A 24,023-nucleotide genomic window follows, 5' to 3' on the forward strand; every position below is an offset into this window, starting at 1 on the left:
CTACCATGCCAAGTTAATTGTAACAGTGATTACTTTATGAGGACATTGTTGAGGACATATGAGTGTCATCCTATTTGCAATCTAGTATCCCAGAAGCCTATTTGTTATATTTTGACATATTTTTGTACATTTAATATTTGATATAATAATCTATACTTCTCCACTGCTTTTGTATATATATATATATTTTGCAAACTTAAGTTTAAATTGCTCTTGTCTAGAGGTTTTCATGCAATACCATAGTTTAAATATTTTAGCTCTTTACTTATTTTCTTTTCTGACCAGAGCAATCAATTTTGTGTACAGTTATTTCCAAATAAATAGGTTTAAGGATAAAGTTGTTTTCTGCAAGATGCTTTTCTGGAAAAATACAGAGAATTGAAGCCCTAAACTCTTGAAGCTTCAAATCACATTTGTCTTGCCTGTCTTTGTTCAGTTTCCTCTTGAATGAAAAGAATCAAATTACCAATGGGCACACATTCAGAACTTCACATACACTGATTTTACTAAAAGCAACTGAAAGGAATTTAGTTCTCTGGTGTTGCTCATATAAGGTTACCCTAGTGATCCTTAAAATTTTGACAAATTTACATTAATCTCAAAGGTATAATTTTAACAAATAAAAATCAATATTGATTTGAGTTGCAGTAGACATTTTACGTAATATATCTGATAAAACTTAGTGGCATCATACGAATTTCCTAAACTTCATGCCTGCTTACTTTTTGCACCAGCCATCATGCACCAGCAGACATGAAGTTCAAGAAATTCATATGATGCCACTGAGGTTTATCGGATACATTGAACAAAATGTCTACTGCAACTCAAATCAACATTGATTTTCATAATATATTAACAGAAACATAGAAGCACAAATTAATCTTAGGACCATTTTTGTTTATATATAAATAATCACATTGTGTAGAATTTTAGGACAGGAACAATATAGGAGGGAAATACTACTTTTAAGATCAGTTTTGAGATTTCTGATAGGGCATTGCTCCCTAATCTGTGTTTGGAAATAATAAGTTTGCTATAAGAATACTGCACTTGATTCATAATGCAGGCAACACTGTTTTTTTTTTAGAAAAGCAGGAACATGGGGATACCTTGCAATAATTTCAAGCAGGAGCATCAACATCTTAACATTTTGCAGGATAATACAATTTTATCCATCTAATTAAAATGTTAATTGTATTTAATATTAAGTTCTATGGAGGCCATCTGTAGGGTTACATGTGCCACATGGCCTCAAGGCACTAAACTGCCAACCTCTGCAATGCATTGCTTCATGTGTAACATGTTCCTCAGAAGCTTTTAGTGTTGATGAAGTGATCTGCATTAAGGGAAGTATAGGAACCACTGAGCTAGGATTAGATAAGAAAATTACTTAAGTAGATGAACTCAGCTATCGTAATTATTCTAGAAGCGACTTTCAAAGAATTAAAGCAAGTTGCTGTGATAGCATATATGGTTGCTAGATAGCCAAATTTGAATGGGTTAAGTCACTGCTATCTCCCCCAATTAGAGTAAGGTCCCACTTATTCCCCATCCTGTTAGCTAACTACCCTGTTTCCCTGAAAATAACACCTCCCTGGATAATAAGCCTAATTGGGCTTTTGAACGCATGTGCTAAAATAAGCCCTCCCCGATAATATCGCAACACAGCAGCAGCCATGAGGTGACCACACTCGCCGCCTCCTGCACCTCAAAAATAATAAGACCTCCCCGAAAATAAGGTCAAGTGCTTATTTGGGGGGGGGGGCCTTCAAAAGAAAACAAGGCCCTGTCTTATTTTTGGGGAAACACGGTCGTCCACATACTATATGGTTGTACAGAGAGAGCAAAGATAAATTTTATACCTCATTGAAGAGCCATTTGAAAGAAGAGCTGATGAAAGTACAATAGGAGATTCAAAAATGCTTTTTGAAAATAATTGTAATAGAATTTTATGTTTATATGTTTATGTCCATATTTTGATGGAATTGGTTACTTCATAGCCAGTATACTTTGTAAAGTGGTAAATACAATCAAAAAATAGGACATTAAATAGGAAGAGGGAATTATTGGAATACTTAGAGAAAGGTGAATTAACACAGAAATGTAATGGATATATGCTTAGTAACTGTAGAATGCTGAATGTTAGTTTAACATCTAGTTTTAGTGGCTTCACGATAGTCCCTTTTTCAGGGCTATAGTCCAGTTTTAAATTTCTTCAAGCTAAGGATTGGTAGTTGGCTGGGATCATATTATATCATACCAATTTAACTGGGATTTTTATAAATAATTTGATCCTCCTTGTCAGTTTTACTTTTGTTTACAAATACAAAATTTGTTATTCAGATATGTATTACAACGTGTCTTTTTTATTTTTAAAAGCCTGAGGAAGAGCTTGATCCTGAAGAGAGGGACAATTTCCTCCAGCAGCTTTACAAGTTTATGGAAGACAGAGGTAGTATGCTTTAATTTGTTTATATATAGATTCCAGCCTGCTAACTCCTCTAGCAGTGGAGTTATAGCAGTTGGGTCCTAACCTTTATAATAGGCTTGGTTCAAGTTTATCAACAAAAGAAATTCCACCCCAAACTCTGTCCTCCCAAACTGAGATGTGGGTGTATTCATTTTTTTAGTTCTTAATTCCCAAAGTATTAATTGCATCTATTGGCATCTGAAAGGTTGCCTACTTGAGACAAATGGTTACATAAGTTGTTATAGATAACAAAATGTGGAGTAATTTCCTAGCACTATATGTTCTTGAGTGAGAAACGATCTTTAGGTAGGTTTTGCTATTCTGAACTTTTCAGTTGGCTTTTTCACTTATCAGTAAATATCAAAATGCTATATTTTCCATTGATAAGATTTTAAGTCTTGAAGTTCCAATAAGCATTATACGCCACCAAATTTCTAATAATATATATGGCGGTGGTTAATATAATGAAGAAATACTATTTATGTATTACTTTTAGATTGCGATTATTATTTCTCTGGAATGTGTGGGTCATTGAAGCTTTAGTCCTTTTATTGTATATTTTTAAAATATTATTTCACACACAAAAAAGAGCCTGGAGTACTTGACTTATGACCGCAGTTGGGGATAGAATTTCAGTCATTAAGCAAGTCATGTGATCAGACCCAATTTTATGACCATTTTTACCATGGTCAATACAATGCTGTTAAATAAATCTGGCTTCCCCAATTGACTTTACTTATTTGAAGCCAGCTGGGAAGTTAGCAAATTGCTATCATGTGATCATAAATTGTTGCAACTATCTTAAATGAAAATCAGTTGCCAATCACCCAAATTGTGATGATGTTGGCTGCTGGATTGGTGCAATGCTCATAACTTCAAAGATGGATCATAAGTCATACTTTGCAAAACCACTGTAACTTCAAAATGTTGTTAAACAATTGTAAGTCAAGGACTACCTATATTGGGGACGGCATCTATGTCTATGTTCACTTACATCCATGTTGGAATTTGTGGTATTTGTAATAATACCATTTAAGAAATATATTGCTATCTCTAAATATACATTTAAAAGGATATGTTTCATCAAAGCAATTTCTGTAGGCATCAGACAAGTTGAAATGCATTGTTGTATGTTCTAATGTAAAACATTTGCATCATAATATTCTCTCCTCATTTTTTCATTAATTAGGAACTTCTATCAATAAACCACCTGTTCTGGGCTATAAGGACCTTAATCTCTTCAAACTTTTCAGACTGGTATATCACCAGGGTGGGTGTGACAATGTAAGCATAACTTTTCTTAAATTTATCCTGAGTTCATGCTATTTGATTTCAAACTAGCAATATGCTAACATGCTTTATTTTCTCCCATTCTTTCTTCCAAGATTGATAGCGGAGCTGTATGGAAACAAATTTATATGGACCTTGGCATTCCTATTTTGAATTCAGCTGCTTCCTACAATGTGAAAACTGCGTATAGAAAGTAAGTGATCTCTTTTCTTTCTTAATTTGTATTTGGACATGAACTGGTTTTACAATTTATCAAGCTTTTATTTGAGCAACTCCTTGTCAAATGATCAAATTAGTCTGGATTCAAAGGAATGTAAGAAGCAGAGGGGACTGGGATAGGCACTAATGATGGCATCTCACTAACAATAACTCCTTTGTGCAGGAACATTTTATTATTTGTAATTTTTCTCTCCTTTTAGCCAAACCCATTTGTAGACTGTTTACTTTCTCTAAAGAAATTAAAGTTTCAGAAAAAAGCAAAACAGTAACCCAATCAACAAATAGAGTTAATAACAAGTGAAGTGCCTGCAAGTCTCACGTATCATACTAAAAATATTCTTTTAACTCAGAAATCAGAAAATAGATATAGTTAAATAAATAAATAAATGATAATAATGTATACAATGTGTAGTGTTATGATAAGTAATAATTGGATATGAACATTGAATGGTACCCATGAAAGGAAGATTAGAAATCCTTTTGGATTATATATAAAGATTAATAAAAAAGAACTAAGTTAGATACAGTTAAGTCTTGATATTAGGGGGAAAATGTTGTTATTATTATTATTATTATTATTATTATTATTATTATTATTATTATTATTATTATTATCATTTATTATTAGCGTTTATGATGCAGGATATAGTTAAATAAAGGAGGGATAATGATAATGTATATACAGGTATAGGTACAACATAAGGAAACTCAATGTAAATTGTAAACAGTGATTTGAAAAGGAGGATTAGAAAACTTTGTTATTAAATATTATGGATGTTTAGCTAGAATAGGATATAAGGATCCAGTGTTATTGGAGGATTTTAGAAATAGTAAATGAAATGCCAGTATGTGGTTATGTATTAAATCTTGGTATATTTTATGGTGAAGGACGTTTAAACAATTATAGTCAAATGAAAATGGAGGTATGATGATGGTAACGTATAAATATCTGAGTTAAAATACTTGAGTTAATATGAATTATGTTTGTTGACTGTGGAAGAGATGCACGAAAGCCTTTTTGTAACCAACTGATACACTTTCTACAGTATGTAAAGAAGGATGTGTTGTGTTTGTTTTGAAAATTAAAAATAAAAAAAAATGTTTAAAAAAATCAGAAAGGAGGAGATGGTAACTTGAGATGCTAGTGTTGACAGCCAACTTTTTAATCTGTTACTTTTGAAGGAGCCTGTGGGGATTTCAAAAAGGGTATAGCATCCCTGTGTGCTCTTTTAAGTTTGATGGGAATTATTTTTAAGGATATCTCATAATGAATATGTATTTAAAAACCTGCAGGTATCTTTATGGTTTTGAAGAATACTGCCGTTCTGCAAACATTCAGTTCCGAACCATCCACCACAATGAACCAAAAATAATTATAGTACAGAAAAAAGAAGAGCAAATGGAGGAAAAGGTAAAAGAAGAGCCTGAAATGTCTCCTGTAGAGGTTAAGAATGAGATGGAAGAAAACAACTGTAGCAGTGAAAGTGAAAAAGAAGAACTAGAGCAGAGGTCTCAACGGGTAAGCAACTGCACTGTAAAAAGAGTTGTTATAAAATAAGCAATGACTTTTGTAATTTAGTTGAGAACACACGTCCTTCCACCGGGTTCTTATTCTTCTCAAATACTGGCTGCATTGTCTGTGCATCAGTGGTGGGTTCCTACTGGTTTAGACCGGTTTGGCCGAACCGGTAGTGATTTGGTGGCCTGGGTCGCTGGAACCGGCAGCGACCCAGGCCCACCACGCCCCCAAACTGGTTCCCTGGGTGGCACTGACAGCACCGCCTTGTTTCCAGTTGTGCGCATGCGCAGAACAATTTTAATTGCACTGTGCATGCGTGCAAAGCGCGCACATGAGCAACCGGCAGTAGTGCCTGCCAGAACCCACCCCTGATGTACATGTAACACTGAACTTGTCCAACCTTTTCAAATGTAGTTTTATTTCCAGTATTTCCACTTGCCCTATAATAAATCCTCAGGATGGTCTGAACAAATTTGTCTACAAAAAGTTGCCTCTCCTAAAAACTGTGGGATTCAGTTAACAGCAAACTAGGATTGCTGTCACTAAGTGATGTGTTTGCTCTTTATAACCGTATCTCTTAGCGACAGAAATTCCAATTCCAGTTGCTGTCGTAAGTCAACAATTACCTGTACACGGGCCTTCCCCAGCTTGAGAAAAAGTATTACCCCCTTGTTTTCATGCTGAAGGAATATCCTTTCTAAGATGAAATATGTCGTCTAAGTTATTGCATTAACTTTATCAGGGTATTATGAAATGTAATGTATTCTTAATCTATAATTCCACTTCACAATTTGAGTTGCTACTGAATTTATAGAGAAAAGAATTTCATAGGGATTGGCATGAGCAAGTACATTTCATGTTACATCTGTATTTCCTGCTACTTCAATTAACATGACGCAGTTATTCCTATCACTGCTCTTCCAGCAGTTGTTCAAGTATCAAATTATAGAGCATTGAGAAAATGATAAATATTTGGTTCATTTTGAAAAAGGTTGACTTGCATACTAACTATAGCTTGGTTTGTGTATTGTAGTAAATCAAAGTTTAACAATGCTTTATTTTAAAAAAGTAACAATCAAAACATCCTAAGTCATAAATTAAGCATGTCACATTAGAGCTGTATGTGATTAGCCACTGTGTAATTTCTTGTGTTCTTTTCTTGTCTGCATTCTGCAGCAGTGGAATTTATATGTTACATTTCTAAAAGAAAAGCTAACTCTCTTCTGTTGAGAACTATTCTGTTTGTCCATTATTTCTTCAGTTAGCCATTAATTAAGAAAAAAACCACCGTTATGAAATTGTGCTTCCTGGAAAGCAACAATGCGCATCTTAAGCAGGATGATATTTCATTTCTTTCCTTCCATAGGGACGAAGAAGACATATCCGTGATACGTCTCTTGTTAAAAAAGAAGATGAAGATGATAAAATACAAGATAAGCTAAAAGACAGCAATAAGGAGAACAAAGACATAGAAGAGATTTCCAGTAATGCAGAGAAGATTGAAAATGATATGGCACTTGCCATCAGAAAGACTACACCAAAGCAAAAGGAAAAGAGAGCAAAACAGGAAGAGGAATCTGACAGGGAGTCAGATGAAGAGGAAGAGAGAAGGCAAGGAAATTTCTTCAGGCTTTTGTCTGGGTTGCTGAAAGTTGCATGGCAATGATAATAACTTGTGAAGAACGGGGTCATTATTTAATAGGCTCAATTTAACAGCAAGGATAGAGCTATATTGGAGTCAGCAGTCATTTTACCTAATCACCGCCAGGAGGTAGCAATGTGGGTTTCAAAAAAATACAAAAGTAATATTTTTTAAACCAGCCAAAATCAGTACGTTTTGCAAAACTTTAGCAAAGTCCCCAGGGCATCTCATGTTAAATCTGGTAAGCTGGTCTGGTTTTATAAGATTTTAGCCATTTTTATTGTCTGATAATAGCACATTAAGGAGATCTGTATTGTCAATTCCTGACTTAAATGAAGTGTTAATTTTCTTTTCAAAATTAATTCATAATTTTAGCCTTCATAATTACTGAGGTCAGTAGCAGAATCTATAGCTGGATTCTAATTACTACCCTGTTTTCCCGAAAATAAGACATCCCTGGATAATGAGCCCAATTGGGCTTTTGAGTGCATGCGCTAAGATAAGCCCTCCCTGAAAATATTGCAACATAGCAGCAGCCATGATGTGACCATGCTCGCTGCCTCATGCACCTCAAAAATAATGAGACCTCCCCAAAAATAAGGCCAAGTGCTTATTTCGGGGGGGGGGGGGAGAAAATAAGACCCTGTCTTATTTTCGGGGAAATATGGTATCATCAGTTAATGTTATGTCTTAAGCTTCCTGACACAGTGCTTGCATTCTCCTTACTTAGGTGTAACTACTTTAACCTAAAGAATTCTCAGGATTACATGCTGTCCTTTTACTCCTTCCCTTTTATAGTTCTTGCATTCCCTGCCCACCCCACTGTGGTTGCTGAAAATTCATCACAATTTTATATCATTCTAAAATTAAAAAATACATAAAAATACAAGGATAAACTCTTAATATGAATACAATTTTAATGTGTCCTCCCCCTTTACCAGAAGAAGGAGAGGGAATCCACATGTATAGCATGGCCCTTTCTACATTATGGATGTAGCCCTGCTTTTTTTAGAAAAAGAAACACATCCGTTTTCAATCATCAAAAATGGTTTGTTCCTTATCTTAATGTCTGATTAAAATTAATCCTGGATTAATAGTGATCCATAACAGTCAGTGTGTAAAACCTAAAACAAGTGGTTGTGCTTCCAAATCTTTATGACTGAAATGGAGACTGAAGAGGCTATGCTTGTTTTCATCATGCTAATTAATGCCTTTGCATTATGATAAAATTCCCACTGTCATGTCAAAAGACGGGTACAAAGCCCGGTGTTGGATTTTCTATGTTGTGTCAAAATGTCCTTATAACAAAACAAACCTGCTAGTTTTCATCTTTCTGTATTAGCAGGATCCTAAAATTTGGATTGCTTTTGAGCAAATAGTTGAATTTTATCCTTATATAAAAGGTTTGCAGAATGCAATTCTAGTGCACAGTTATAATTTCATATTGTATATTTAGGGGAAAACAGGGCTACATAAATGATACAGAGAGAGCTGAAACACATTACATACACCTTTTTTCATTTTTTTGGTGGGGGAGTACTTCTTTTACAACAGTAATATGGGAGTATTATCTTATTCTACAAAGGCAATTTGAGTAATTACTCCTTTTTCTCACACTAAAAATGATCATTTGATAACAGCTCTTAAAGGCTGGAACCCAAGTAAATGCATTCCAAAACCTGAGAAAGTTGCACTTCTCTTCTGTAAGATCTCTGTTTTATTACACATTACTAAAGTGGGGATGTTGAAAAATTACTTTTATAATTTCTAAGTCTGTGGCTGAAATAAGATGTGAATTGGGATCTTTATGGTTTATGCTTTTCATATTTTTATCACATTCTAGCTTTTTTTTTACTGTTGGATAATATGCATCCTTCTGCCTAATTTAAAAAAAAAAGTTTTGAAAGAAGAGAGTTCAGAATTATGGCAAGAGAGAACAATCCATTTGCTGTTAGTTCAGTGAAAAACATGATAGTTAAAGAACACTCCTGTGGGTTAGTATATGGTTTCAAGCAGATTATTCCTGAGAGAATGTAAACCTAACAACAGGTACCCTCCCCCATCCCCACTAGGTTATAGTCCTCCCTTAGGCATGAAAGCCAGCTGGGCAACTTTGGGCCAGTCACTCTTAGCCCAACACACCTTACAGGGCAGTTGTGTGGAAAATAGGATGCAGGAGTATTATGTATGTTTTCTAACTTGAGTTTTTTATATAAAGAAGAATTTACTACTACTTTGAACCCTGTGATGTAGCGTGTTATCACTCATCCTTTTAATAAAAACATGTATTTATTTAATAGTTACACACAATCATCCTGAAACCCACTCAGGGGAATGCAGACAAAATTGTGCATCTATTGTAATATAATATTAAAATATTAAGCTAATCCATCTTGACTTTTTTTTCAAAGCAGATAGCAATAGCACTTAGATTTCTATACTGCTTCACAATGCTTTACAGTCGTCTAAGCATTTACAGAGTCAGCATATTGCCCCCAACAATCTGGATTCTCATTTTACCAACCTCAGAAGGGTGGAAGGTTGAGTCAACCTTGAGCCATTTAAAATCAAACTCTTGGAATGAGCAGTGAGTTAGCCTGCAATACTGCATTTTAACCACTGCACCACCGTGGCTCTAATGGGGACCTCTCAAAACTCCCAAGAGCTGCTTTCACATATATTAATCTTTTTCGTTTAATTGTATTCATGCACCTGCTTAACATAAATCATAACAGCTAGGCAAGTTCATAACAAATGCAGCCTTTTGGCTTTGTAGGCTTTACAATCCATTTAAAGTTTTCAAAAGTCAAAATTAGAATAAAAACAAACAAACAAACAAAACCTGGTGACCGAAGTAGAGTTTTCAGTACTGCATTGATACCATGATGTGTTTAGCAACTGAAGTGCATTGATTAAAGTTTCTGGAATCTTTTTTTTAATTCAAAGAGAGAGGAAAATGCAGGCCTGAGAAACCAGATTCCTCAGGATCAGAGAGCAGAACAAAAATGCAATCTGTATACAGGGCATATATTTGGATTGAGCTGTCAGTAAGTTTATTAAATTTAATTTTAGTGTCACTAATTATGTATTGTGATAGATGATCCCGTAGCCATTTTACAATATAATCCATCTAGACCTTTACATATGCACAGATATATTCATACATAAATATTCGGTCCTATTCTGTGATACGTTCCTGGCTAAATAATATGCTTTTCATTAAAGTAGAAAAAAAAGTAAGTAATTGAAGTTAAACAAATTCATTCAGCACAATTATAGATGTTAATCACAGGGTTCAATGTCATCCCAACCTCTAAATTCTCTCTTTTTTAAATGTAATATTTCAGATATAATATTGTTTGAATGACTTGATATCTACTGAGCATTGTGATATCCTAATAGATTTTGCAGCTAGAAACCTCCATTGCAAAAGTAAATGAATTAAAATTTAGGAAAGGATTGTAAACAAAATATAGGTAGTTCTGACTTAAAACAAGAATTGGGACAGGAATTTCTGTTGCTAAGTGACACGGTAATCAAGTACGATATCACATCACTGCACCACTTACTGATGGCAGTTCCAGAACTTTTGGTTGCCATTGTTAAGAAAGCCCACTGCTGCCATGATTTTTATTTGCAACCTCCCACCAGCTTCCCTATTGACCTTGCTTGTTGGAAGCCGGCCGTGAAAGTTACAAGGGGCAAACACATGACCATGGGATGCTGCAAGCTAAACACCCAGTATGATCACGTGATTGCAGGGATGCAGTCAGTGGTGGGATTCAGCCAGTTCGCACCACTTTGGGAGAACCGGTTGTTAACTTTCTGAGCAGTTTGATGAACTAGTTGTTGGAAGAAATCATTAGGGCAGAGAACTGGTTGTTAAATTATTTGAATCCCACCACTGGATGCAGTACCTGTTGTGTGAGGAGCAACCATAAGTACCACTCGTTCAAGCACCATTGTACGTTTGAATGGTTGTTGAATGAGTGATGTAAGGAGGAATACCTATAGATGTACAGGCACCTATAGGTAATGAATCGATTAGGTCTAATATGCTTCTACACATCATTAATTGAAAAGCATTATGAACATTTGGAGTGGGTAGTTACTGAAATTGAAAAAAGCAAATGATTGAAAAATGTTAAGTGAATTTTAAGATAGCATATGTGGGAAATTAAATAAAAATACATCACTTTGTGTAAAACCTGCAAAACTTCAACAAAATAATTACAGTTCTTTAGGACATTGTGCTACAGAAAACAATGCAGTTTCTACATGAAATTATTTGTTGTATAAGGGATAGCTACTACACGTATTATTATGATTTTAGTTTTTAACTTTTTATTTCATAATCAATTTAGGAATTGGGAATATGAGGCATTGGGAAGGATGATGCACAAGTAAAAGAAGTATCGTAAGTGGTAAGGAACCACTTCAGAAAACTTCAGCGCAGTAACAAAAGTTAGTCATGCAAAGCTGATCATAGTTTTCCTTGCGACTGATCTTGGCGTTGCCTTTTGCTAATCCTTGACATGGGATTGATCAGATGTGTGTAGAAGATTCATTGCTTGGAAAGCACAGGATTTCCTTTCCGAGTCATTTTCCTTAAAGGAAACGATGGCAGCACTATAGGTGACTTGAAAAGAGTGGCATGAATGGGGAAAGTCACAGTTATCTACATTTGGCATCTTAATTAATTGATATCTTGTTGTCTATTCTGCAGCAGGGAAGAACTTGAAATTCGAGAATCGGAAGGGGAAGAATGTGAAGAAGATGCAGAACCTTGTCTTACAGGAACCAAAGTAAAAGTAAAATATGGCCGTGGTAAAACACAGAAAATCTATGAAGCCAGTATTAAAAGTACAGAAAACGATGATGGAGAGATTTTGTATTTGGTGCATTATTATGGCTGGAATGTTAGGTAAGGAGGAGAATGGTAACCTGAACTGAATATTGATTGCTACCCTGTAAAAGTTTAAGGTGGATTTTCAGGTCTATTTCAGATGCCTACAGTATTTCAGTCCTGCTCCCACCCCTTTTTTCTTGAATATCAATGTTCTTAAATATTGTCAGATACAAATATTGTCACATTGGCTCTGTTGAAAGATGGAACCTGAGTTACAGTGATATTTTTTTCTGTTAAAAAAATGTCATGGAGAATTGCTCTCCCCTCCGATTTACATATGTAGAGGTTGGCTCTAGATAAAAAAAAAATTGCGGCTGTACATATTCATGTTCAAAATCAATAATAATTTCATTGTAGATCATGGGCTGAATCTGTCCTGTCCTTGCTATCCCAACAATTTTTAATTAAAGACACAGGTAAAAAAAGGAGAAAGAATAAGAGTTGAAAATTGTATCAGATTATGTAGGAAAATTTAAAAGCTCTGCCAATAAATTATTTCTTTGCCAATTATATTTATCTATTGTGTTGGAGTAGGTTGTAGGGTTTATTTATTTGCCTGCTTGCTTATTATGCTAAATCTAAGCAGAATTTTTTAGTTGCTAGGATTTTACATTCATAATAATAATAATTTAAAGAGATGATTCTTAGAATTCTGCATGCTAATGTGTAATTTGAGATTGCAGGTTAAAAGTTATTTTTGTAATTACTTTTGCAAAAGATGTGAAATTTACCTCTGTGATATTGCTCTGAGGGAAATGGATGCAATATTCCTTTCCTTGTAGATACGATGAATGGGTAAAAGCGGATAGGATTATTTGGCCTGCAGAAAAAGGAGGACCAAAGAAGAAGCAAAAGAAAAAAGCAAAAGTAAGTCATGTTCATAAATTATTTTTCATATCTAAGTAAATTTATAAAAAATCTTTCCCTTCCCTTATTTACTATTTTCAATGTATTTGAAGTAAGAGAAAATTATCACCATTAAGACCAGGAAAATAGCCATTTAGACAAACCCAGGTTTTTCTGGAAATTTTTTTGAGTAATTAGAAGGGATGCTTCACTTTTTTCATGAAATAAAATATTGAGGTGCTTAGAATGATAAGATTAATGTCCGACACCTCTGATTTTCCAAAGAGTTAATCTGACATTTCAAAGCAGATCTAGGAAACTCCTATTCCACAAATGGAGATCTGTCACTTGACACTGGCTGTGTCCTTTGCTGAGCAGAAGCTCTACAGTGGATATTATCATGCATTCCTGTGATGGAAAAGTCTAAATTTCCTGTGACAATGAGATCTTTTATGTTTGCATTCAGAGTAAAGAAGACTCTGAAAAAGATGAAAAGAAAGAGAAAGAGGAGGAGAAACAAAAGGGAAAGCGTGGACGTCCTCCTTTGAAATCAACTCTTCTATCAAATCTCTCTTGTGGTCTGTCTAAAACTCCTAATAGTGACAGTAAATCAGGAGTGCGAAGTGCACGCAGCAGCCTGCTGGATTGTTCACCCCTGCTTAATGGGACAGAAGGTACTTCTGCTTACATGTCATGTGGCAATCAGTTTTTTGCTTAGTTGCTCAAGCTTACAACGAGGCACATTAAGGTAGAAACGGTTTTCTGATTTTAAAATCAACACATTCTTGTGTGTGAAAATATACAAATAATTGCAAAATTATTACATGTAGTGCTTTTGTTTTCTACCTCTGTATTATAGCCTCTTTATTTTTTTTTTAGGTATGCCTCGCAGGCAAATAAGACGTAGCTCAGGAATGTTGGATTCTGATAGAGGGTCAAATGGTGAGAATTTTTAAAAATAAACTCTAGGAAGAAATTTCACAAATTTGGGGAAAGAAAGTGCAAGTGCCAATCCTTAGATGAAGTGCAGATAGCACATGGTGCTATCTGCAATGAAGAAAGAATCGAGTGTATATTATTTGCCATTTACTGACATAATGAACACTTCCATTTACATGAAGGACTTTTATAAAACAATTGCACAACATTTTGGAGACTGAGAGTTTTGCTTGGCTTTAAAGTGATGTCTGGGTCTGGACAAAAATAACTTACATTTAAACGTAAATATACTTTTCAGCGAACATACACATACACACACACACACAATCCAAAGTTGATAAGTTTACTTTATGACATAACCCCAATTAATACCCTTTTCAATTATATTTTGTGATATTTTTTAGAAATTAAAGGGGGTATTTTTTGTCCACACCGCCTCATTAGAGGCCAAAGACCCACTGAAACAAAATGATTTTCAATGCTAATGAAAATATCAGAAGAGAAAGACTAAATGAGCCACTGGAAATAGCATGTTTCATAATACAAGGACTACCACAGAGAAATATTGAAATTCTATTCTTTTAATTTTATCTTACATTAGAAATTAAAAATTAGGTGGCAACTTTTGAAAGGATTTCACTAAAAGTTCTAGAATAGCCACATACAGCCCTTCAGTTTGTAAGGCCTGCCATGTAAGTTGAAGTCTTTTCTTTCTTTATTAAATATTAAGCTGGGACATGACTTAAAATATGAAAAAATGAAATTTTATTTCTCATATTTGATGTATTTTGCAATTACTAATTGGAATTACAAATTCCTAAATAAAATTCTGTGGCTGTGTTTGTAACTAAAGATTACTTAAATATTTTACATGTTTCTAGATAGTTCTCATTGGAGTACTAAAAGCAAAAATTGCTTTGAACATTATGTTTTTTCTATGTAGTATATATAAAAACAATATTTATGTAGATTTCAATCTGAATTTCTCCCTTTTTGTCTTTTAATGTTGTTTTTAATAGACTCCGTTTCATCAGATAGTGAAGCAGATGAAGCTTCTGAAAAGAACATTAATGAAGAATTTTCTCCAGCTAGTTTTGAAATGGAAAATGAAAAACGAACAGTTGACAAGCCTGTTGAAGAGATTGTAAAGATCTCACAAATGTTGAAAGAGAATGATCAGAATCAAGTTCATCCTTTAGAAAAATTGAAATTAGAAAGTGAAGAGAGTGAACAAGTGGTTCAGAATTGTGGAAATAAAAATGATCAAATAGAAGATGTGAAAAGAGAGGTGGAGAAATCACCTAAAGGAAAAGGCCGGAAGAACCGAACAAGAGAGTCTTCCCTAGAGAATTCAAAGAATGCATTACTAAATCAGGAAGAAACAACCAATGAACCTATTGCAGAATCTGAACGATTAAATCCTTCTTCCTTGGAAAATAAAGGTTTGAGCTCTACTTCTGAGAATGAAACGGATCTCTGGGCAAAAGATAAGAAGCTTATGAAAAGAAAAGTGATAGAACAGCCATCACCTGACAAAAGGGTACGACAAGAGGGTGAGTTGCCTGTGCCAAATATTGTGACTGAAGAAAAGGCAAATGAATGTTATGGGGCAGAAGAATGTAAGGATTTCAGTGGTGATGACTCTCTTCGAAATGAGAATGAAGAAATGCCATCATTAGTGGCAGAATCAGATCAACGGCTCCATGTTCGGGGAAGTGAACCTTTTGATTGTTCTTCAGAGGAAAACCATAGCACACTGTTGAAAGATGAAGATGACTCCATGCCTCAAATTGGTCCTGAAACTCTCCTTTGCCATGAAGTGGACTTGGATGATCTTGATGAAAAGGACAAGAACGGACCTGAAAGTTTGGTTGCAGAAAAACAAGATGGTAGTAACCTCACTTCAAATCCCCCTATGTTACCTTCTGTGATCCAGCCAAATTTCTCTGTTGCCTCACCTCTAACATTTAGTCAGGATGAATCACCAAGCATAAAAAGTGAAAGTGACATGACCATTGAAGTGGACAGTGTGGCTGAAGAGTCTCAAGAAGGCCTCTGCGAGAATGAATCTGCCAATGGGTTTGAAGCTTCCAGCAACTGTAGCATAGCTGGTCCAGAAATTGGAGAAAAGGGTAAGGACTACCTATTCTAAGTACAAAGTTTCTCTCTGGTGATTTAAATTCATTGAAAATGCATTTTACAATATACCAAAAGATCAGAAACCAGGTCTTCTGGCTAATTCCCCATTAACCTTTTAAAGACAAATGTAGGACTTCTCATATTTTAGTTCATTTTTATCCTGCCAAAGCGTGATACCGAACTGGGAGTGGATGGGTATAGAAGAATATTTTTCGTATTTTTTATCCTGTTCAATTTGGATTGCCTTCGATTATCTTTTCTGATATGTATTAATGTTGCATCCATTAAATAAATGGTTGAAACCTTTGAATTGAAACCTAATTAGGGTGTTTACTGCAGCGTTTTGATAAGTATATTCTCAGGTTTATTTTTTACTGGATGATAGCCAGTGGTTCCTTTTTAGAGGAGGATACAACTTGCATCTATTAGCAGGAAGTTGTGATTCTGTTCACTGTGAAAACAGTTAGCAGGTATAAGGAGGCTGTGAAAAAATGCTTTGGAAGTACAATATAAAAAAATAAAATCAAACTATAAAAGAAATCCCCACAATTTCATTAACCTTGTAAAGTAGTTCTACACCATAACTGCAGCAGCAATTATTGCAGGGGTGGTTTCAGGCACACCCACAACACCCAGGCAGCAGCATTTTGTCTTGGGGAGAAGTAAATATTTAGAAATTTAAGAAAAGACAACTTTCCCTTTTATTCTGTTTTTCTTGTGGTTTCTCATATAATTCATATTATTCTCTTGCTTTAAGAATGCATTAGGTGTACTTATAGGAATTGCCTCTACATATATTCTGTTGCACATTCCACACTCTTCTCTATGTCCTTCACAAGATGACTCTGTTGCCTTTCTTGACACTTTCCCTACCGTCCCTTTGGGGCAATGTTTTTATGTCTCTGAAGTTAGCCTTCCTTGTACAGTGAGTTTGGACTGCTACAGATTTTTTTCTTTTTGTTGTCATTATGATCTCTTGGGAATGGCAATTTTTCTGGTTCTTTTTATTTCTTATACAAGTAACTTAACATTTTAAACAATGAAACATGTTATATAGAATGGCAACTTTCATTTTACTTTCAGGACAAAAAAGGCCTGGGGATAACAGTGGTAGTTCACAGGCAAAGCGGCAAAAGAGAACCCCCAAACGAGCAAGTACGATAGTCAAAAGTGAGAAAAATGGGACAGGTATGTAGGTTTTTTTCCCCAGAAAGGATTTTGTACTTTTTGTTTTACGTACTTGTGTTATAGGTGTACAGAGCTGAATTTCCCTGAAAATGTTTAGACAAGTGCTCTCAAGAAGAAATTTTGTGGGTTTACAATTTATAGTATCTTCTTGCTAAGAATAATGGATAGAATTCTGAATCTGTGTCAGTTTGTAAAGTGCTAAAAATTTGTGATCATCATAATCATCACTGCTTGGGTCAATGTGAAAGGATGGGGGAGGGGTGGAATTACAAGCAGCAAAATGCCAGTCCTGGACACTCTGATCTGCATATACATTTAATAGGTTTCATTGACACTGGCTATCTTTTATTTTTCATCCATCTAGCAACCATTACCTGTCCCAAGCCCATTTCTTCATGTGATTTGATTCACCTCTTCCTGTTAAACTTTAACATTTTCTCCCATTCATATGGGGCTGTTACTGGTTAGGACAATCTTGTACAAGTGACCCTGGCATTCTATGACATCATTTCCAGACAGTCATGTTTGGTTTTTGCAAGCCCATGTTGGCCAGGAGTTCTTTATCTATCTAGGGAGCTCAAGGATACAAAAGACCCTGTTGAGAGTCGCCCCCCCCCCTTTCAATTCTTAGTCTCTGAATAATTGTGATCACAGTGGCTGCTTTACAACCACCATGTTTTCTTAATGGCCGAAAAGTTAGGTTGGTGACCAATCAACCTGTTTTATGAGCATCATGACTGTGATGGGCACGTTCCATGACTGCAGGATGAGGACTACCTGTAATATTTTTTGAAAGTATGTACAGTATGCGAGTCTGTGTTCTAGCATGTTAAGCTTAAACTGTCATGACTGTATGGCATCCTAGTTGGAGTTCTCTTCTTTTCAGAAATAGTTGTGGGACATTTCACATGGATGTGCCATTTAAATATAAGATGTTTATACTCTTCTAGTTAGATGAAACTAGTTCAGTTGAATTGTAGTACAGCAGGGGTGTCATACATGGCCCATGATAGATGCGTCAGGCTGGCCCTGTGCACCCTCGATTTAGCAAAGGGGGGGAGTCATGATACATAATGTGATGATGCAAGTTTGACACCCCTGTAGTGCAGGGAAAGGTAGACCTGGTGGCCTCTGGACGTAATGTTATTCAACTCACACTTATCATTGTATAGGCCTTATTGGCTTGGGCAGATAAAATTGAGAAACTTCTCTTAGTATCGCAAATAGTATTCCAGGCAATCTGAAAAATCTCCACATTGTGATTTAGGGAGTATGAAAAATTTAGTTGTTAGCTGCCATTTTATCCATATTCAATGTCAGGTTTTAAATACAATTGGAAATAATTCTATAATTCCCAATAGCTCTTGACTTTTTGTAAGCTTGCACAACCAGAACAAGTCTTAGAATTGAGAATTACAACCGAATCAGTTTTGAAGGAGAAATTAGGGAAGCTGATGGAGCCTTATCCCAAATGTTACTTATCTCAGTTCTGATTTTGTTTGAACTATTATTGTTTCATATGATGTGACGGTTTGCAATTAGAACAGCGAAAGTTAAGTTCAAATGAATTCCTAGTAACAAGCTGACCTTAGATATATCATTCTCAATCTAACATATTTCATAATATTATGGGGAGGATAAAAAGGAAGTGGTGAAAAGAAACAAAATATATGATCTTGAATCATTTTCTGGTTCTTTCCCCTCAGTATGCAATATTGCTTGAAACTGCTCTGTCTTGCAGACATGTTAGGATTACTGAGATTATATTATCGTTAAAATGTAGTGTTGTTATGTAAAATATATATAAACATCGGACACCACCTAGCATTAAATATATGCCCTACACTATAAATCTGTTTGTGTCTTGTTCTAGGGCAAAGCAGTGATAGTGAAGATCTCCCTGCCCTTGACAGCTCAAGTAAATGTACTCCTGTAAAGCATATTGGTGTAACGAAGCCACAGAAGCTCAATCGATCGCCTGCCAGAGTGGTATCTCCTAATATCAAAGATGGGGATAAGGAGAAGCAGAGAGAGAAGAACCATCATGTTTCCCCAAGAGTGTACAAATGGACTGTCCAGCTTAGTAAGTCCTGTGTATAAATAGACACATATGCACTGGGTTCTTTTTATTCTGTTTCTGTTCTAAATTAGTAGTTAGTAAAATGGCCCCTTCCTTGTGCTAAAGGGTGGAACATGAGCTTTAATCACTATAAGCAAAACACCAAACTTATTGTTTCTATTTGATTTTTTTAACTGGCTGAAATACTACAATGGTAGTATAGTTTTGGCAATGGCAGTTCCAGTACATCTGGTTGATTTTAATGAATCCTGTGCTGTTAAGCAAAATGTTACATAGTTACCGTTTGCTACCTCCTCCCAGCTTCCCCATGACTTCGTTTGTTGGAAGCCAGCAATAAAATTTGCAGTTATATGGCTGTAGGACACTGGGCCAATCAGAATTTTGAGGACTGGTTGTAGGTACCACTTGTTCACTGCCATCGTAAGCTCAAACAGTCGCTGAATGAATGGTTGCTTAGAAAGGACCACCTGTATATGTAACAGTCGCACTTCAGTGCAGTATTTTAGGCTTGTGCTAAAAATCTTTTTGCTGATATTTTATTGTATAAACAGATGAATTGGACAATATGAACAGCACAGAGAGAATCTCATTTCTACAAGAAAAACTACAGGAAATCAGGAAATATTACATGTCTTTGAAGTCAGAAGTAGCAACGATTGACAGGAGAAGAAAACGATTGAAAAAGAAGGACCGAGAAGGTAAGTTTTGCTATATTCATTTGAATGAGTGGTCTGGCCATAACTATTCCATACATCTTTTGCTCCTAGATATTGACTTTCATCTTTTCCATTATCATTCAAGAGGGGGGATTAAAATCCATAATTAAGAAAATTATGTTTCGCTATAATTCCAGGAAGAAAAGTATATATCATGAAAATGCAAAATAAATCTTGCAGTGTATCAAAACACAAAATACTTGAAATGCTGGTCCCTTGATATGTGGTTGATCTTATTTATTATTTAATCTTTACATTGAAATTGGCCTGCACATTGTTTAGAGTTTGTTATAATTGAAGTAGTATATAAGTTTAAATAATTAGCCTGTCCTGATGTGTGAACATTACCGAATTCTAAACCCCAATTCTGGGATGAATTACAGCTGGTTGTTTCCAGATTTTTTAAAGCTCCAACTTAAGCTAGTAGTTTTTTGGCATCTTTCAGACAATTTACTGACCTGGTAACTGATAACCTGCAACATGTTGGAAACTTGACACAAAACTTCCCAGTTTGGGTAGATGATTTGGGGTGGGAGTAACATTGCATTATAGTACCAAAGAAAATTGACAGCCATTAATATGGAAGCACATTTTTTTTTCTTATTTTACAGTGTCCCATACTGGAGCTTCCATGTCCTCTGGCTCTTCAGACACTGGAATGAGCCCATCCTCACCCTCCCCTCCACAGAGTGTGCTTGCTGTTGAATGCAGGTGATACTGGTCATTATCTCGGCTTCATGCAGCAAATTGCTGCCATGGACAGAAATCCGAAAATCTCACAGAAAGCACCCAGTTGGTTTGACATTGCCAAGTATATTGTGTATACTCTTCCACTGCTGGACTTGTCTGTCTCTACTCCTTTGTGCCCCTTCCTCTATTTTGTCCATATAGTTTTTTTTAAACAACACATTTTATCGTGGCGAATAATCTAATTGGCAACTAAAGATTTATGGGTGCACTTAAGACACCTCTGTCTTATGCTTTTTTTTTTTTACTTTGCTTTAAACAGAAAAAGGGCACTTAATCTGATTTGAAAACACAGGTATCCAATGAAGCATTGGGCATTGTAAAAAAACAGCTTTCTTTAAGTAAGAGTAAGTGCACCAAAAATGGCATCAAAATAAGTTAATCAAAAAATAATTACTGTTGCACTTTTTTCACCGAGCTATATCTTAATTCTGAGCAAGAGTCACACTTTTATTTTTATGTTTTGGAGATGCAGTTGCTTTGTACAGACCTGCCAAAGTAGGTACTCAGCATTGTGCCCAGTTTTAAATTGGACAAAATAAATTGTGAAAGGAAGCGTAGTTGACTGGAAACTACCGTCTTAATGAGTCTTCCACTTTTTATAGGATTTTTTGAGCACATGATTATGCAAATATTTTAATGTTTAATGTTTACAGTGGAATTGTGAATAGGTTTTCAGTGGACTATCTTATCCCTTGGCAAAAGTATTTTGTCTTTTTCTATGTAATTTCAGAGTTTTTATTTTGTTACAAAAGGCAAAAAATAAAATATATAACAATGAAGTTATTTAACAAAATTTCTAAAGCGGATTTTTTTGTGTAAAATAAGGTATCTTGTGACTTGTTAAATATATTTATTCAGACATTGGATGTTGTATTTTTATGTATTTTTTTAAAAAAGAATAAAATTGGGGAGAAAAAATCTAAGTTAGGCTCACTCATTCAATAAAAAATACTTCATTTAAAGAGTCCATATACACATGGCTTTATGTATCAGCCATACTCGTATATGGAGTCCTTTTGTCTGTTCAATTTTTCACAATGTACAACTATAATCCGGCACCCTTTCTTGAAAACTTTGGCAGCCCTCGTACTTCTGTTGCTTCTGAGGAACAAATTTCTTGGGTTGCCCTTACAATACTTTGTCACAATTTTTCATTTGTTGCGTTGCTGAAGTGAGTTATCTGCCAAAGTTGAGATGTAAAATGACTGTTTTAGCTGTGGATTGTTCCCACAGACTGAAAACAGTTTGTAAATAACTCCAGAAACCATGTATTTAAGACGGTTTGCATAGAATTGTAAATAGTGATTTTTAATCAATTTTTAAAATTCATCTTTGTACAATGAAAAGGGGAGTTCTGCCTTTTTCCTTGTTAATATGCTGTAGAGTTATAACAGATTCTCTAGATTGTCAGATTATTAAACATTCACAGTATCTGAAGGTCTCAAGTGGGAGACATGTAAAGGGGTCATTTATTTAAGGCTCAGTGTCACCTACAGTTCCATTTTACCAATTTGTCAACCTGTGATTCCAATTCCTTCCATTTTAACAGAGAACTAAAGAAAAAAGTACTCTTGTAAATGCACTTTTTCTGTCTTTTTCTTAAGCAGAGCTATTTCAATGTATGATACAAATTAAGCTCACTTGTGAGCATTAATAAAAGTTACATTTTTAAACTTAGGCCTTATTTTATTTTTTACAGTAATTGATTTTGTATATTTGCTGTCAAATCCAGTTGCTACAAGAAGTATAAAATCAATAGGTTTTGAGGACGAATTGCATGGTGCTAATAGTCTCACAGAGAATCATAAAAAGGATAATGCAGGTAGTCCTCGACTTATGACCATTCATTACACACTTCCAACCATCACATGGGTTAGGGTTACATGATCAATGTTAGGGTGTTTGGCAACTGGCATGTATTTACGATGGCTGCAGCATCTTGTGGCTCATGGGATTGCCATTTGTGACCTCCAAGAGGCTTCTGAGAAAGTCAGTGAGGGAAGCTGGATTTGTTTAAACAACCATATGATTTGCCTAACAACCACAGCAAAAAGAAAAGTGCTAAAATCAGGCACAACTCACTTAATTGCTTGGCTGGTCTCAATTCTAGTGGTAAATCAAGGACTACCTGTATTTGTAACACTTCTACCACCATTATTTATAATCAAGATGTCAGAGGCTATAATCAAGATGACAAGACTCAGAGCAAGTAGAAACAAATATAGAATTACAACTTCTATTCATTTACTCATTTTTGCTCACAACCACCCATTCATATCTAATTCAAAATCTAGTTAGCCAGGCTAGTTTCAGAAAAAATGAGGCACTTAACTCCATCATGCTACTGTGTGGTAGGTTTGAAGTACTACAGTTCCCACCCACTACTGACATGACAGTCCTAAGGTTAGCTTTTTTTCCAAGCCACTTGATAATTTTCTCACATGAATAACATAGCTTTTTCTAGTTCATTTATATTATAACAGTATGTTTGAAAACGATCTCTTGTTTTATCCCTTTAGATATCTCATTCTTTTCATTTGCTGCAAAATTGGAAAACTTCCAGGATAAATCCTGCTTTTTATGGCACACAGTATTCTGAATAGGTCACATGTTCTTTCATACATGCCCATTTATACTTCAAACAAGTAACATGGCACAAAATCTATTTTTTTAACATGTGCACCAAACAACTACAAATCAGTATACATTAATTATTGTATCAATGTGGTAACATCTTAGGATAGTTATTCTATCAAAATTATATATTGGAATGAGGAGGGAAATTTTCAGTTGTCAGGGCCTCCACTACAATATTTTTGAGAGTGCCAAGGGCTACAAAGTTGGTAGCACTTCATCATAATTGAGCAGGACTGGTGTTTGGGCTTTTCTGCAACATTGGTTTCCTTAATTTAAGAACTATGTAACACTTCGTATCTATTTCCTATTTCAATATGTAGCGATAACAGCTTTCAATTTGTAGTAATACTGTAATGGGTTAGGCGGCTTAAAAGGATATAGCTTGCCTTCCTTAAAACTGCAACTGCATTAATAGGCAAAACTGTCAGAATGTATTTAAAGGGCCTGTTATAATGAACAATTAAGAAATAGATTTTTTGAAATAAAGCCTAATAGAATAACTAAATTAGATCATTATTGTACCCACAACCGTGAGCAAATTTTTTAGAATTTTTAAGGTTCGGTCTTAAACAGAAGCCAATTTTGGAAGGTGAAAGAAAAAAATTGATCCTGATTTTGAAAACTGAACTGTTCTAAGGCAAAAGTGTAAAGCAAATAGTTTAATTAGTTACTATTTGAA

At 35.1% G+C, this 24,023-nt stretch overlaps 1 protein-coding gene across 3 annotated transcripts in view; it reads left to right on the top strand.

Moving 5' to 3' along the window:
- The window catches only part of ARID4A (AT-rich interaction domain 4A), a 55,581-nt gene extending 33,201 nt beyond the window's left edge, over positions 1 to 22,380 (top strand). For all 3 annotated transcript variants that reach the window (XM_081935691.1, XM_081935689.1, XM_081935690.1), the window contains 14 exons: positions 2,380 to 2,452; positions 3,660 to 3,754; positions 3,856 to 3,953; positions 5,273 to 5,498; positions 6,865 to 7,109; positions 11,867 to 12,064; positions 12,832 to 12,916; positions 13,362 to 13,569; positions 13,775 to 13,837; positions 14,854 to 15,966; positions 17,057 to 17,161; positions 19,035 to 19,244; positions 19,793 to 19,939; positions 20,569 to 22,380. In XM_081935691.1, the coding sequence (XP_081791817.1) occupies positions 2,380 to 2,452; positions 3,660 to 3,754; positions 3,856 to 3,953; positions 5,273 to 5,498; positions 6,865 to 7,109; positions 11,867 to 12,064; positions 12,832 to 12,916; positions 13,362 to 13,569; positions 13,775 to 13,837; positions 14,854 to 15,966; positions 17,057 to 17,161; positions 19,035 to 19,244; positions 19,793 to 19,939; positions 20,569 to 20,672 (2,970 nt within the window). In that variant the 3' untranslated portion in view covers positions 20,673 to 22,380. The remainder of the gene's footprint in view (positions 1 to 2,379; positions 2,453 to 3,659; positions 3,755 to 3,855; positions 3,954 to 5,272; positions 5,499 to 6,864; positions 7,110 to 11,866; positions 12,065 to 12,831; positions 12,917 to 13,361; positions 13,570 to 13,774; positions 13,838 to 14,853; positions 15,967 to 17,056; positions 17,162 to 19,034; positions 19,245 to 19,792; positions 19,940 to 20,568) is intronic.
- Positions 22,381 to 24,023: the final 1,643 nt, after the last annotated feature.

The sequence above is a fragment of the Natrix helvetica genome (assembly GCF_964273705.1).
Source record: "Natrix helvetica genome assembly, chromosome: 1".
Lineage (NCBI taxonomy): Eukaryota > Metazoa > Chordata > Lepidosauria > Squamata > Natricidae > Natrix > Natrix helvetica.